Below are 12,571 nucleotides of genomic sequence, written 5' to 3'. Positions count from 1 at the left end.
TCCAGGAGAAAAGACAGCCTATTTCTTTGTCTCTCGGGTGTGTGTGGCGCCAGGCTCTGCCAGACCATGAGACAAATGCCAGCGGTCATTGAACTGGGACAAAAAAAGTCATGAAAGCAGAGGAATTTGGGTGGGAGGGGGAAGAAAGTGCCTCTGCCTCTGCAGGGCTGCACTCTCAGTGCCAGCACACACAGCAGCTTTGCAGGGAGCAGGTTCCCTGGCACCTCCAAACACAGCAGCCAGAGGTGAGCTAGTTCCTGGCTGAATCCAGCTGAGATCAGACACAGAAAAACATGGGTGAAAACAATGCCTAAGTAACAGGAATTTGGCAATTAGTAAAAATTTCTGATGCAGCTGAGTTGTACAGAGACAGAAAAATAAAACCAAGTTGTTCATCCTCCATCACTCCCCTTAGGCAAATATTACCATAAATTATCTTAAGATTTTGGCACCCATAGACAAGTAGATACTTTCATGAACCTCATTTCAGGCAGAATCATTATGGCAATTTTTTTTTTCTTAACCCAAAAATAAATGGACTATTAACCCTCAAATACAGCACCCATGTCAGTGAACTGCTAGAGTTCTCTCTGTTCTTATAAACTGTGCAAGAGAAGCAGCACAGCTCTCCCTACTGAGGACCAGTGGGATGAGACACAAGTCAAAGATATTATCCCCATCCACTCTCCCTCCAGGAGAAGTCCAGACACATCCAAAAAACATTTTGCTCTTCCTGAACACAGCCAGGGCTGAACTGAGTGATCTAAGCCTAGTTTATAAAATTAATAAAAAATTAATTCAGTAATTCTCACATAAAATCACTGTATCCTCTCCAGATAATCCCTGATGTTATTCTGGACGTGAAATGAGTGAAGACCTGTTTGTTAGAAGAGGAGTACTTTAATTTAAACTTCTACTGTGCATTATATACTGTAAGTATTAATGATTATAGAAGTATTAATAGTCATTTTCCTGTCCTGGGGTGTTGATGGGTGCCACATTTGTGAGTAGCTCTTTTGTCCCTGGGTACAGCACAGACATGGAGGGGCTTTTCTGCCAGTTTAATATGGTCTGGTGCCACCTCTGTGGGAGGAGAGAAACCAGGTCACTGTGAAAGGCTGAAAGGAATTTATCACTCCATTTAAACAAGTGTATATTAAATGTCCACCCAGCCCTTCCAACAGCAAGTACAGCATCTGGGATTTACAATCCCTGTGTGCCTCCTTTTGGGGAGCCTTCTTGAGCCAAGGGGCTTTGAAGGGCTGAAACCCTCTTGCTCACTGGCCTGGGAAGGCAGTGATGGGTGTCAGGAGAGAGATGGGGACATGTCAGGAGGAGCTCTGCCATCTCCTCATGGACTGCTGTCCCATGGCATTACCTGCATGAAGGTGACACCCTCGAACCGTGCTGGAGGGACCAGGGCAGGGTTCATAGTGAAGGTACCTGACTCACCTGCAGAGCACAACACGGTGTTTTATGGGTGTCAGCCCTGCCAGCCACTGCCCTCCTCACCAGGCTGGGCCCCGGTGTTTAGAGTGCCTGACACCCCGGGAAAGCAGAGCTGAGGACTGTGAATCAGCAGCGGGGAAGCACGGGGCAGCGAGAGCGTGGGCACACCGCGTCCAGGGTGTGCTGTGCCCATGGCTGGCACTGCTCCCTGACACACCTCCCAGCCCCCCTGTGCCCATGGCTGGCACTGCTCCCTGACACACCTCCCAGCCCCACTGTGCCCATGGCTGGCACTGCTCCCTGACACACCTCCCAGCCCCACTGTGCCCATGGCTGGCACTGCTCCCTGACACACCTCCCAGCCCCACTGTGCCCATGGCTGGCACTGCTCCCTGACACACCTCCCAGCCCCACTGTGCCCATGGCTGGCACTGCTCCCTGACACACCTCCCAGCCCCACTGTGCCCATGGCTGGCACTGCTCCCTGACACATCTCCCCAGCCCCACTGTGCCCATGGCTGGCACTGCTCCCTGACACATCTCCCCAGCCCCCCTGTGCCCATGGCTGGCACTGCTCCCTGACACACCTCCCAGCCCCACTGTGCCCATGGCTGGCACTGCTCCCTGACACATCTCCCAGCCCCACTGTGCCCATGGCTGGCACTGCTCCCTGACACATCTCCCAGTCCCACTGTGCCCATGGCTGGCACTGCTCCCTGACACATCTCCCAGTCCCACTGTGCCCATGGCTGGCACTGCTCCCTGACACATCTCCCCAGCCCCACTGTGCCCATGGCTGGGCCGGCGTTGTTTTGTTATTTCCATTAACGATGGAAACCACACGCCTGGACTTTGGGGAGGCACGGAGGCGGGGACAGTCGTTCCAGGGGCTGGCGCTGTTACCCAAAGGGACGGCTCGGCTGTCAGGGTCTGTGAAGAGGATGGCACTCCTGTGCCGCGGGCAGACGGAGTGGGAGTGAGAAGTCGAGCCTCGGCAACTGGCGGGGCGATGTCCCATGGCAGGAGGGGACGGGAGGGGACGGGAGGAGATGGGGCGGGCCGGGGCCGGGGCCGGGAGGAGATGGGGCGGGCCGGAGACGGGAGATGGGGCGGGCCGGGGCCGGGGCCGGGGCCGGGAGGAGATGGGGCGGGCCGGAGACGGGAGATGGGGCGGGCCGGGGCGGGCCGGGGGCCGGCCGGGGCGGGCCGGGGGCCGCCATTGGCTGCCGCCCGTGAGGCGATGTGGGACCAGCCGGCGCGGCCCCGGTGCTGGGATCGATAGCGGCGATGGCGGCGGACGGCGTGTGAGTCCCGGCGCTGGGATGGAGAGCGGAGCGGCGCTGGCGGGGGGCACTGGGTGGATCCCGGCGGTGGCGGCGAGCAGCGGGGTCCCGGCGGTGGGGTCGGGAGCGGGGTGCCTCCGCGGCTTACGGTGCCCGTGTCCGGCAGGGCGCTTCGGCGGCGCGGCGGCCCTCGGCGCTCGGCGGCGGCCACGGAGCTGCCGGCCTGGCGGCTGCGCTGCGAGGGTGGGCGGCAGCTCTGGCGCTACCTGGGCGATGGCGAAGGCGATGTCGCGGAGCGGCGAGCGCAGACGGCGCTGGAGCAGCACAGCCTCGGGCTGGACACGGTGCGGGGGGCCCGGGCCGGGGCGGCGGGGCCGTGCCCGGGGCGCGCCGCTGAGGTGGCCCTGTCTCCCCACAGGGCGCGACGCTGCGGACGCTGCCGGCGGCCGGCTCGGCCCGGGACGCGGCCCGCAACGGGATGCGGTTCTACGCGGCGCTGCAGGCCGAGGATGGGCACTGGGCGGGCGATTACGGGGGGCCGCTGTTCCTGCTGCCAGGTAAGCCTGGGCACCTGCCCAGGGGTGAGTGCCCTGGGATTCGGCTCTCTGCAGTGCCGGCCTGTCTGGTCATCCAGGTCTCCTCATCACCTGCCACACGGCCAAAATCCAGCTGCCCGAGGGGTTCCGGAAGGAGATGGTGCGCTACCTGCGCTCTGTGCAGCTCCCGGACGGAGGCTGGGGCTTGTGAGTACCAAGGATGCTTCTCTGGGTGATGGCAGCTCCAAGGTGCAGGATTTAGAGCTGCTGTCAGATCTGCCCAGGCTCAGGGAGGGGGACTCATCATGTGTGATAGCTGTGGGTGGTTGGAGTTGCTCGTGCAGCACTCCACGTACACTCTTTGTCACAGAGGTGGCCATAGCATCAAGTCTGGCCACATCTCCTCTGGGGCACTATATCCCAAAGCAACATGTGTGACAGGGTAGTGCAGAGCAATGTTTACTCCTCTATTAGTCAGTCCCTCTTTTCCAAACTCACCCCTGGCATCCCACTTCACCCTGACAAAGACAGCCCTGTGCAGTGGCTTGTGTCTGGCTAATGGCAATAGCTGACTAATGGATGTGGTGTTTCTGTATATGCTTCTGACAGACATGTGGAAGATAAATCAACTGTGTTTGGCACAGCCCTCAACTACGTAGCCTTGAGGATCCTGGGGATCGGACCAGATGACCCTGACGTCGTGCGGGCCCGTGTCAACCTGCACAGCAAAGGTCAGCCATGGGGCTGGTACACTGGTGAGAGAGTCTGGTCACACCTGAGGGCTGTAGGGAGCACTGAGGGCTGCCAGGCAGTGGAAGAACTGTTGTTCTTACTTGCCTTTCGTGGCAACTGTATTTTCAATTAATGATGGGAAGCTGTGTTGCATTTTTGTGCCATTGCCTGCTTGCCTTGCTTTGGGACATGTATCCCAGCCTGAGTAATGTGCTCCCAAACATAGAGAAGAAAGCTGGGAGCTGGCATGGCTGTGTTAACCCTGAAAGCTGCTACTGTTCTGTGCAGGAGGTGCTGTGGGAATCCCTTCCTGGGGCAAGTTTTGGCTGGCTGTCTTGAACGTTTACAGCTGGGAGGGAATGAACACGCTTCTCCCAGAGATGTGGTATGTGCCCCCCTCACTGTGGAGAGAGGAGCTGGTGTCAGTCCTGCCACCAGCCTCCACCCAGAACTGTACCAGGTGATGGTGATTGCTGGTATAACTCCAGCTACAGCCAGGAACTGGAGGTGCTCAGGCTGCTTGTCAGCTGAGAGCCAGCAGCAGGCCAGGTGGATAGCACTGAACACTGCATCCAAGGGAGATGCCAGAGCACAGCCCTGTTAGCATTTCTCACGGGATCCCTAACACATTCATGTGCTCCCTGCCTGCCACCAGTATCTTCCAGCAGCCAGAACTGGGCCCTAGCAGGAAGGGACAGCCACATGTGAGGCTGCCAGCCCTCAACCCTTGCTTGTACCCTCTCTGAATACTCAGAGGGCTGCTGGGTGTCAGAGACACAAAGTGTCTGACACTATCCCCAGAGGAATTTGGGGGCTGCACAGTACTGAGGGCTGCTGGTGCTTTGTCAGCAAATGCCATTAACTGTCAGTGCAGGCCTCTGCCTTCAACATCCCATGTGATTGAACTAGCTTCTCACCTTCCTCTTTGAGCTTGAGGTCCTCCCTGCCCTGTGTCAGCTGGGCCTGGAGTGGTGTCAGGAGGGGAATGCTCCTGTTGGAGGGGGAATCTGAGTAGGTCCAGGCTGTGTGTATATCCCTTACTGCAGGGGACAAGGAAAGGCCTGCCCTGCTCTGGGCATCCCGCACAACATCTCTCCGGTGGCCCTTGGCCTTCCTTGTTCCTCACAGCAGCACTGTCTCTATTGCAACCAGGCTGCTTCCCACATGGTTTCCAGCGCATCCGTCGCGGCTCTGGTGTCACTGCCGCCAGGTTTACCTTCCCATGAGCTACTGCTATGCTAAGCGTCTGTCAGCAGAAGAGGACGAGCTCATACAGAGCCTGAGGCAGGTAAGGAGGGAGCTGATCCCACTGGACAAGGATACATGGCTCTGTGGCCACCTGCTGTGCTGGCCATGCTCTTGTGAGCCAGCCTCTCCTAAGCTGCAGGGTGTCTGAGCCAGCTCCCAGCAGTGCCTGCCCCAGGTGCTGCTCCTGGCTGGCCAGGCTGCCCTTTGCTCTCTGCTGCAGGAGCTGTATGTGCAGGACTACGGCAGCATAGACTGGCCAGCACAGAGGAACAACGTGGCTGCCTGTGACGTGTACACCCCGCACAGCTGGCTGCTGGGTGCTGCCTACGGTGAGTGCAGAGGCTGCTGCCAGGAATACTGAGGCTTAGGGTCTACTACCAGCTACTGGTGTATGCCCTGCAGCTGGGATGGAGACTGGAACTATGTGATCCATGGGATTCTCCATCTCTGAGAGCAGCAGGGCCTTGTGCTTATGTCCTCAGGCCACTCTGGGGCAGAGCTTTGCTCCGTCCTGATGCTTGTTGGTCGATGGTTGTTGTGTGAGTTGGGGTGCAGCCTGCCACAGCAAGTGAATCTGGCTGCACAGGGTGGGTTTTTTCACTGCATGTCCCTTTCTTCTCCTGCAGCCATCATGAACATGTATGAAGCTCACCACAGCACCCACCTGCGGCAGCGAGCCATCACAGAGCTGTATGACCACATCAAGGCTGATGACAGATTCACCAAGTGCATCAGCATCGGGCCGGTAGGACACTTGCTCTTAGTCCTTTAGTGTCTCTTTGTTCTTCAAGGACCAGCTTGTGCAGGTGTGGCATGTAATAATCACCAAATCTTGCTCAACTCCTCCTGCTCCTGATGCTCAAGAGCTTAAGGCTAGCAGGGCACAGGAGATGCAGAGGGCATGGGGACAGCTGTAGCCCTGTTGAGGAGTATCTCTCCTTGAGGTCCAGGGAGATGATCTCATGGCACCTGCCCTGCTAACTCAGCTGTGCTGGGTGATGTCACATTGGGATCAAGGCTGAGACAACCTCTGGATGGCTTTGTGTTGAGTGGGTTGGGATGTATGTTTCTGGGGCTGGAAGAAGCTTTTTCCAGAGCAGTGACAGTGCTCCTCTTGGCAGATCTCCAAGACAATCAACATGCTGGTTCGCTGGTTCGTGGAAGGGAAGGACTCTCCAGCTTTTCAGGAGCATGTTTCCAGGATCCCTGACTATCTCTGGTAAGGGCTGAGTGTGTCCATCTGGCACAGCACACCATGACTCCTGACATGCCTCCTGGTGTTCCCACTGTGCCTGTGCTGCAGCACTGTGCTCTCTCCTCCCACAGGCTGGGCCTCGACGGCATGAAGATGCAGGTGAAGTGCTGTAGGAGTTCAGCTGTGACTGCAGGGACCATGGTGTGCTGGGGCAACCTGTGGAGTAATGGCATAGAGTGTTCATCCCAGGCCTGAGCTCCTGGCATCTCACCTCTAGTGCCTGGTGGCCTTCTCACTGCCATTTCCCCCAGCTGTGCCAGGAGGGGCTACTGTCTGTCCTGCTAGTTTGCCTCCCTGTGGCATTCTGTCCATCCTCATGAGTCCTGGGAGAAGGGCAGGAGAAAGCCAGGCCCCTGATTCTCAGTGCAGGCTGAGCTCTGCTTCTCTCAGAGCCATTGTGTCCTGCTGTTCCTCGATGCTAGCCACCTCTCCTGCCTTGGCTATGCACAGAGCAGACTGAAGCAGCTGTCTCATTTTGTGCTCCCTTGCTGTCCCTTGACCTGCTGCATCTGTCCTCTCTGTGCCAGCACAGGATGACATAGGAAGGAGCTGTTGGGGCTAATGCAGGAGGGATGTGCTGTCCCATAGTCCCCACAGCTGGATCAGGCTGCTGCTAGCATCTGCCTCTCACTATCCATTTTCTCTCTTCCAGGGCACAAATGGATCCCAGCTCTGGGATACTGCTTTTGCCATCCAAGCCTTCCTGGAGGTAATACACCCTTCAGTGCTGCCTTGGGAAAATGATCTCTGCTCATGAGTCCCCAAGTACCAGAGCTCCTGCTGTGCACCCCCTTGGAGCTCTGTTCTGGCCTGGCATGGTGTGACTGAGCTGGGAAAGCATGGCTGGCTACAGCCCCTTGCTGACTGCTCACTGTGCATCTCTATTTCTAGGCAGAAGCCCAGGAGATGCCTGAATTCACCTCCTGCCTCCAGAACGCCCATGGATTCCTCCAGTTCTCCCAGGTGAGCAGAGCTGGTCAGTGGTGTCTCACACACTGCCTGTGCAGGCCTGGCTGTTGCTCAGAACCCTGTTGGATGCATCTGTTGCCTTCTGAAGAGAGTTTCTGAAGGGCTGACTAGCAAAGTCCCAGGCCCAGCCTCCTGTTTTCTACTCCCTGTTTTCAGGGAACCATCTTTGAAGCTTGGAGAGGACCTTAGCAAGGCCCAGGGATGCTTGGGTTGTCTGCCTGAGCTTAGAGGGGCTGGAAAACTGAGAGCTTAGGCTTATTTGCCCTTCATCTTTGAGGTACCCTTCTGGGAAACCCAGGATCATTGGATAGTGACTGTACGATAGCGACTGTATGAGCTCAGCTTCTGCTCGCCAGGCCAGCAGGGGCTCAAGGTGAGCGTCATTGTCACCAACAGCTAGATGCATATGCAGTCACCAGTCTTGTTTGTGGTGCTGCTGCATTGAAAGCAGATGGTTCCCTGACAGGCAAGCTCCCAAAGGGGGCTTTAGAAACACTTGCTGAAATCAGGCAAAAAGGTGATTTCTCCCTGCTCCAGAGCTGACCTCTTTTCTGTCTACTTCCCTCAGTGGAAGGCAGGTACTGTCCACTTCCACATGGAAAAACCACCTGCAATGGTTTCAGCCCATGATCCTGCAGCCAGGCACCTCCAGGCTGCTCTCACTTGTTGCTTGTCTCCTGCAGATCCCCGAGAACCCACCTGACTACCAGAAGTATTACCGCCATATGAACAAGGTATGATGGCTGGCACTGGTCTCTCAAGGACTCATCACTGTCACAGGGATTTGGGCAGAGGGAACAGGAATCAGGGGCAGCACCTGCTCTCTTCCAAGAATAGAGTGGCTGAGGGAAAGTGATCCTGCTCCCTAAGCCCACCTGATCCTTTTCCAGGGTGGCTTCCCCTTCAGCACGCGGGACTGCGGCTGGATCGTGGCAGACTGCACAGCAGAGGGGCTGAAGGCAGTAATGCTGCTGCAGGAGAAGTGTCCCTTCATAGCCAAGCCTGTGCCTGCTGAGCGCCTCTTTGATGCTGTGAATGTGGTAAGAGCTGCAACAATTAGGCCAAGGGACATGCAGGACTGTAAGAGAAGCCAAGGCCCAAGGAATTGATAGATCTGGTATTAGATCTGGTTAGATCTGAGTTAGTGTGAGGCCTGGTGTGGCAGCACTCTTGTGATTCAGAGCTGCCTGTGTCACCTAATGTCGTGTGATGGCCTAGATTGGGCTTGCTTTGTCACAGTGGTTTGAGACCTGGGTTTTCTGCCTGCCCCATAGACCTGTAGGTCTGACTTTATCCTCACAGCTGGCTTGGGGCCAGACTGGAGTAGTGCTGCCCCTGAGGTTGTACCATCCCCCTCTGCTTGTCTGGGCAGTTGCTGAGCATGAGGAACCCAGATGGAGGCTTTGCCACATATGAAACCAAGCGAGGAGGCCACTTACTGGAGCTGCTGAACCCCTCGGAGGTGTTTGGTAAGGGCAGCTCTGGGGCTTGGTTGTCCTGCCCACTGAGAAGGGACAGAGTGGCCTGGGCTCACCATGCCCAGCGGGTGCCTGGCAGGGGATCAGTGTGCCCTGGCTCTGGGACAGGCTGGCAGTGGCTGGCCTGCAGGCTTGCTCACACAGGGGCTGTGGCACTGATACCCACTGCCTGCTGGCAGGTGACATCATGATTGACTACACATACGTGGAATGCACATCAGCTGTCATGCAGGCACTGAGACACTTCCAGAGCCAGTTCCCTGAGCACCGAGCCCTGGAGATCAGGTGAGGCACTGAGATGAGAGCTGGGCAGGGGAGAAGGCAGGCTCACTGTCCCAAGCTGCCTGCCATGGCCTCCTGAACAATGTAGCTGCCTGTCTGCATGCTCTTGTCTCTTGTGCCCTCCAATAATGGGACCCATCCAAGCCTCAGAGGGGCTGATGGAGCCCCCAGTGAAGCAAACACTGGGTTTGAGCTGCTTCTGAAGTGGATGACTTCTTTCCTGTCCAGGGAGACTCTGCAGAAGGGCCTGGATTTCTGTCGCAAGAAGCAGCGAGCGGATGGGTCCTGGGAAGGGTAGGTGGTGTTCCCAGCACCCCATTTCCTTCTGGCTGCCCCAGTGGGAGAGGGATCATCATGGCAAGCGTTCCTGGCTGGCAGGATCTGTGCAAGGGAAAGGAAGGGCTGATCCTCCTCTAGCTGCTGTGCTTTGCTCTCAGTTACTCTCCCTCCAGCCCAGGTAGAACAGATGAAGACCCAGAGAAGGTTGGGGTGGCGCCAGCTCCTTGTGGTCCCAGTTCAGCTGACACTTGAGTTAGCTGGGAGCAGGTGCTGGTGGGACTGGGCATGGTTGGGCCATAGGGGAAGACAAGCTACAGCTCTGTGCCTGGCTCTGCTCTTCTGTGAACACAACTGCATTGCAGCCTGCCTCTCCCTGGGGCATTGCACCCCTGACAGTGCTGCTCTCTTCTTCTTCCTAGGAGCTGGGGGGTTTGTTTCACCTATGGCACCTGGTTTGGTCTGGAGGCGTTTGCCAGCATGCAGCACACATACCACAACGGGTGAGAAGGGAATGTCTGGGTGCCCTACCCCTACCCTACCTCCTGGGCCAGGGTAGGACTCAGTGGTGGGGCTGGATGGATCCCTGGCTGTGCATGGACTCTCCTGCCTCAGGGACTGCTCCTCCCAAATCCTGTGCCTGCAGTATGGCCAAGGCACTTTTGCTGCCTCACCCTCAAAGTCAGGGCAGTCCCAGCCATGGGCACTGCTTCTCGTTTTAGCTGAGAACTGTGGGCGTCCAAACACTCTCTGTCCCCAGTCCTGTGTTGATTCTGGCCCCCATCCCTGCAGGACTGTCTGCCAAGAGGTGGCCCAGGCCTGCCAGTTCCTCATCTCCAAGCAGATGGCAGATGGCGGGTGGGGAGAGGATTTTGAGTCCTGCGAGCAGCGCACATACGTGCAGAGTGCTGAGTCACAGATCCACAACACCTGCTGGGCCCTGCTGGGGCTCATGGCTGTCAGGTAAGAGTAGCCCCAGTGCTCAGGGAAAAGAGATCAAGCTGGGCTGGGTGGCCTTGGGCCTGGCTGATGTGACCCAGTGCAAAGCAAAGCTTTTGATCATAGCTGCAGGCCTCTAGCCTGGGAAAATGGTGCCGTATTCATAATATTTAGTGTCTTGGGGTTGTGGGGAGCCCTTCTCAAAGCACTCAGTATGCCTGAGGCAAGCTCGGGGCAGCCTGGAGGTGGTTGAGCTCCCCAAACACGTGGATGAGGGTTTGCAGATGGTTTGGATAAAGATGCTTACATTTCCCTTGTGCTTTGTAGGTACCCCGACATCAGTGTGCTGGAAAGGGGCATTAAAGTGTTGATGGATAAGCAGCTGCCCAACGGGGACTGGCCTCAGGTATATCTTGAGTCTTTCCGAGAAGTTCCTGAACGTGCAGCAGGCCCCTGTCACTCATAGCATTCTGCTCTCTGCTTGTCTCCCAGGAGAACATTGCAGGGGTGTTCAACAAGTCGTGTGCCATCAGTTACACCGCGTACCGCAACATCTTCCCCATCTGGACGCTGGGGCGGTTCTGCCGGCTGCATCCCAAGAGCCCCCTGGCTGGGCAGCTGCCAGCCAGAGCCAGCCCCTCGGCTGGGGCAGGCCAGGAGGAGCAGGGAGCCCTGTCTGCTTGAACCTGGGACGCTGGGGATGCCACGGCCCCGGACTTGTCTTGGATCCCCGAGTCTGCATGGGGCCGTGGCGGTGTGTGTTGCATGGGACAGCTCCATGCTGACCTTAGCATGTGGACTACTGCCTCTGCCAGGGAAGGGTGCTGTGCCGGTGCTGCAGAGCCTCTGCTTGCTGTTGAACCTCTTCTAAACATTCCCTTTCTAAGGTTTTTTCCAGGTATGTTCTCCATCCCCAGATGGGGAGTGAAGTGCCTTTTCAGACCATTTTGAAGATCAGATGAAGCTGCTGAGCTGTGTTGTATTCCACATTTGGACAGACTCTCATCCTGGGTTGCAAGGCTGCCTTTTTTGTCACAGGCTGGCTGTCTATACCAAGAGTGTGGGATTTGGGGTCTCCCCTGTGCCCACCATTGGGGCTTGGGGGACACTGCACAATCCCTGCTGAGCTGACCTCTGTACTGTGGGTGCCAGCGATGGCCTTTGAGTTACTCGCTCTACTCTGGAGCCTGTGCCGGGAGGGGAAGGACACCTGTCCTCCCCCAGATGTGTGAGAAAAGGAGTGCTTTGCTTAATTTTCTTACTGCTTTGCTTAATTTTCTTCTTGTTCTGTCCCCCAGCTGGTGGCACCTAGCTTCCCCAGGTGAAGTCACCAGCAGCCCTTGGAGAAGGGGCAGCTGAAGCAGAAAGCTGTGAGGTGGTTGGCATCATGGCACAGCCTGAGCCCCAGGGCTCCAGGCTTCCCCCAACTCAGACCATGGTGCTGTGGGGCATTCACAGGTCATTGTCAGAGCTGGAAGTCAGATGAGATAATAAATTGCTAAGGGTGATGCAAGAGGAACTTCACTGTGTTCTCCTTTCTGTCTGCTAGTGTGTGTCCCAGGCAGAGGGGAGCTGGCACAGCAGCCTCATGTCCTGTGGCTTGGGTTGCCTGTCCCCAGATGTATGAGCAGCATATCCACCAAACCATGCTGGGAGCCTGTGCCTCCTCTAATGCATTTAGCCACAGAAAAATGTAATCAAGGAAGCAGCTCACTAAAGGGGAATGATCACTTCCCTCATCCTCCCGCTTATGCTCATGCAGATAAGCAAGACAGAAAAACTTACTGATTTAAGAAGAATCAGCTCAGGCTGTCTCAACTCAGCCCTGTTTGCCTTTTCCAAATTATGGACATCTTTACACCTGTCTGTGATATTACTCTGCATTTAAATTCCTTCTTGCTGAAACTGAATTCTTCAAGTGTCATGCAGTGATGTGTCTTGAGAGGACATGGCTGTGTGGATTTCACCTATTGTTAAAATCTGCTCCAAACTGCAATTTTGGATTGAGCACATGCAGAAGAGATCAAGGAGATACAGGATATATTCAGTACAATTCTTGTTTGACAGAAACTGCTTCTTCCAGGAGTCCTCTGACACTCTTCCCAGGGATCTTCTAGAGTGTTT

At 56.4% G+C, this 12,571-nt stretch overlaps 1 protein-coding gene across 1 annotated transcript; it reads left to right on the top strand.

Annotated features, from left to right (window-relative positions):
• The first annotated feature begins 2,716 nt into the window (after positions 1 to 2,716).
• LSS (lanosterol synthase) lies at positions 2,717 to 11,242 on the top strand. Its single transcript, XM_036387052.2, has 22 exons — positions 2,717 to 2,753; positions 2,899 to 3,076; positions 3,151 to 3,289; positions 3,367 to 3,475; positions 3,878 to 3,999; positions 4,289 to 4,385; positions 5,153 to 5,288; positions 5,469 to 5,577; positions 5,875 to 5,993; positions 6,370 to 6,467; positions 6,575 to 6,602; positions 7,156 to 7,212; positions 7,395 to 7,466; positions 8,156 to 8,206; positions 8,363 to 8,512; positions 8,845 to 8,941; positions 9,130 to 9,235; positions 9,461 to 9,526; positions 9,931 to 10,011; positions 10,301 to 10,471; positions 10,775 to 10,853; positions 10,940 to 11,242. The coding sequence occupies exons 1-22, from the start codon at positions 2,737 to 2,739 to the stop codon at positions 11,129 to 11,131; spliced, it is 2,274 nt and encodes a 757-aa protein (XP_036242945.2). The 5' UTR covers positions 2,717 to 2,736; the 3' UTR covers positions 11,132 to 11,242.
• Positions 11,243 to 12,571: the final 1,329 nt, after the last annotated feature.

This window comes from Molothrus ater, chromosome 7, assembly GCF_012460135.2.
Source record: "Molothrus ater isolate BHLD 08-10-18 breed brown headed cowbird chromosome 7, BPBGC_Mater_1.1, whole genome shotgun sequence".
In the NCBI taxonomy this organism is placed as follows: domain Eukaryota; kingdom Metazoa; phylum Chordata; class Aves; order Passeriformes; family Icteridae; genus Molothrus; species Molothrus ater.
This window is presented reverse-complemented; position numbering and strand designations above follow the sequence as displayed.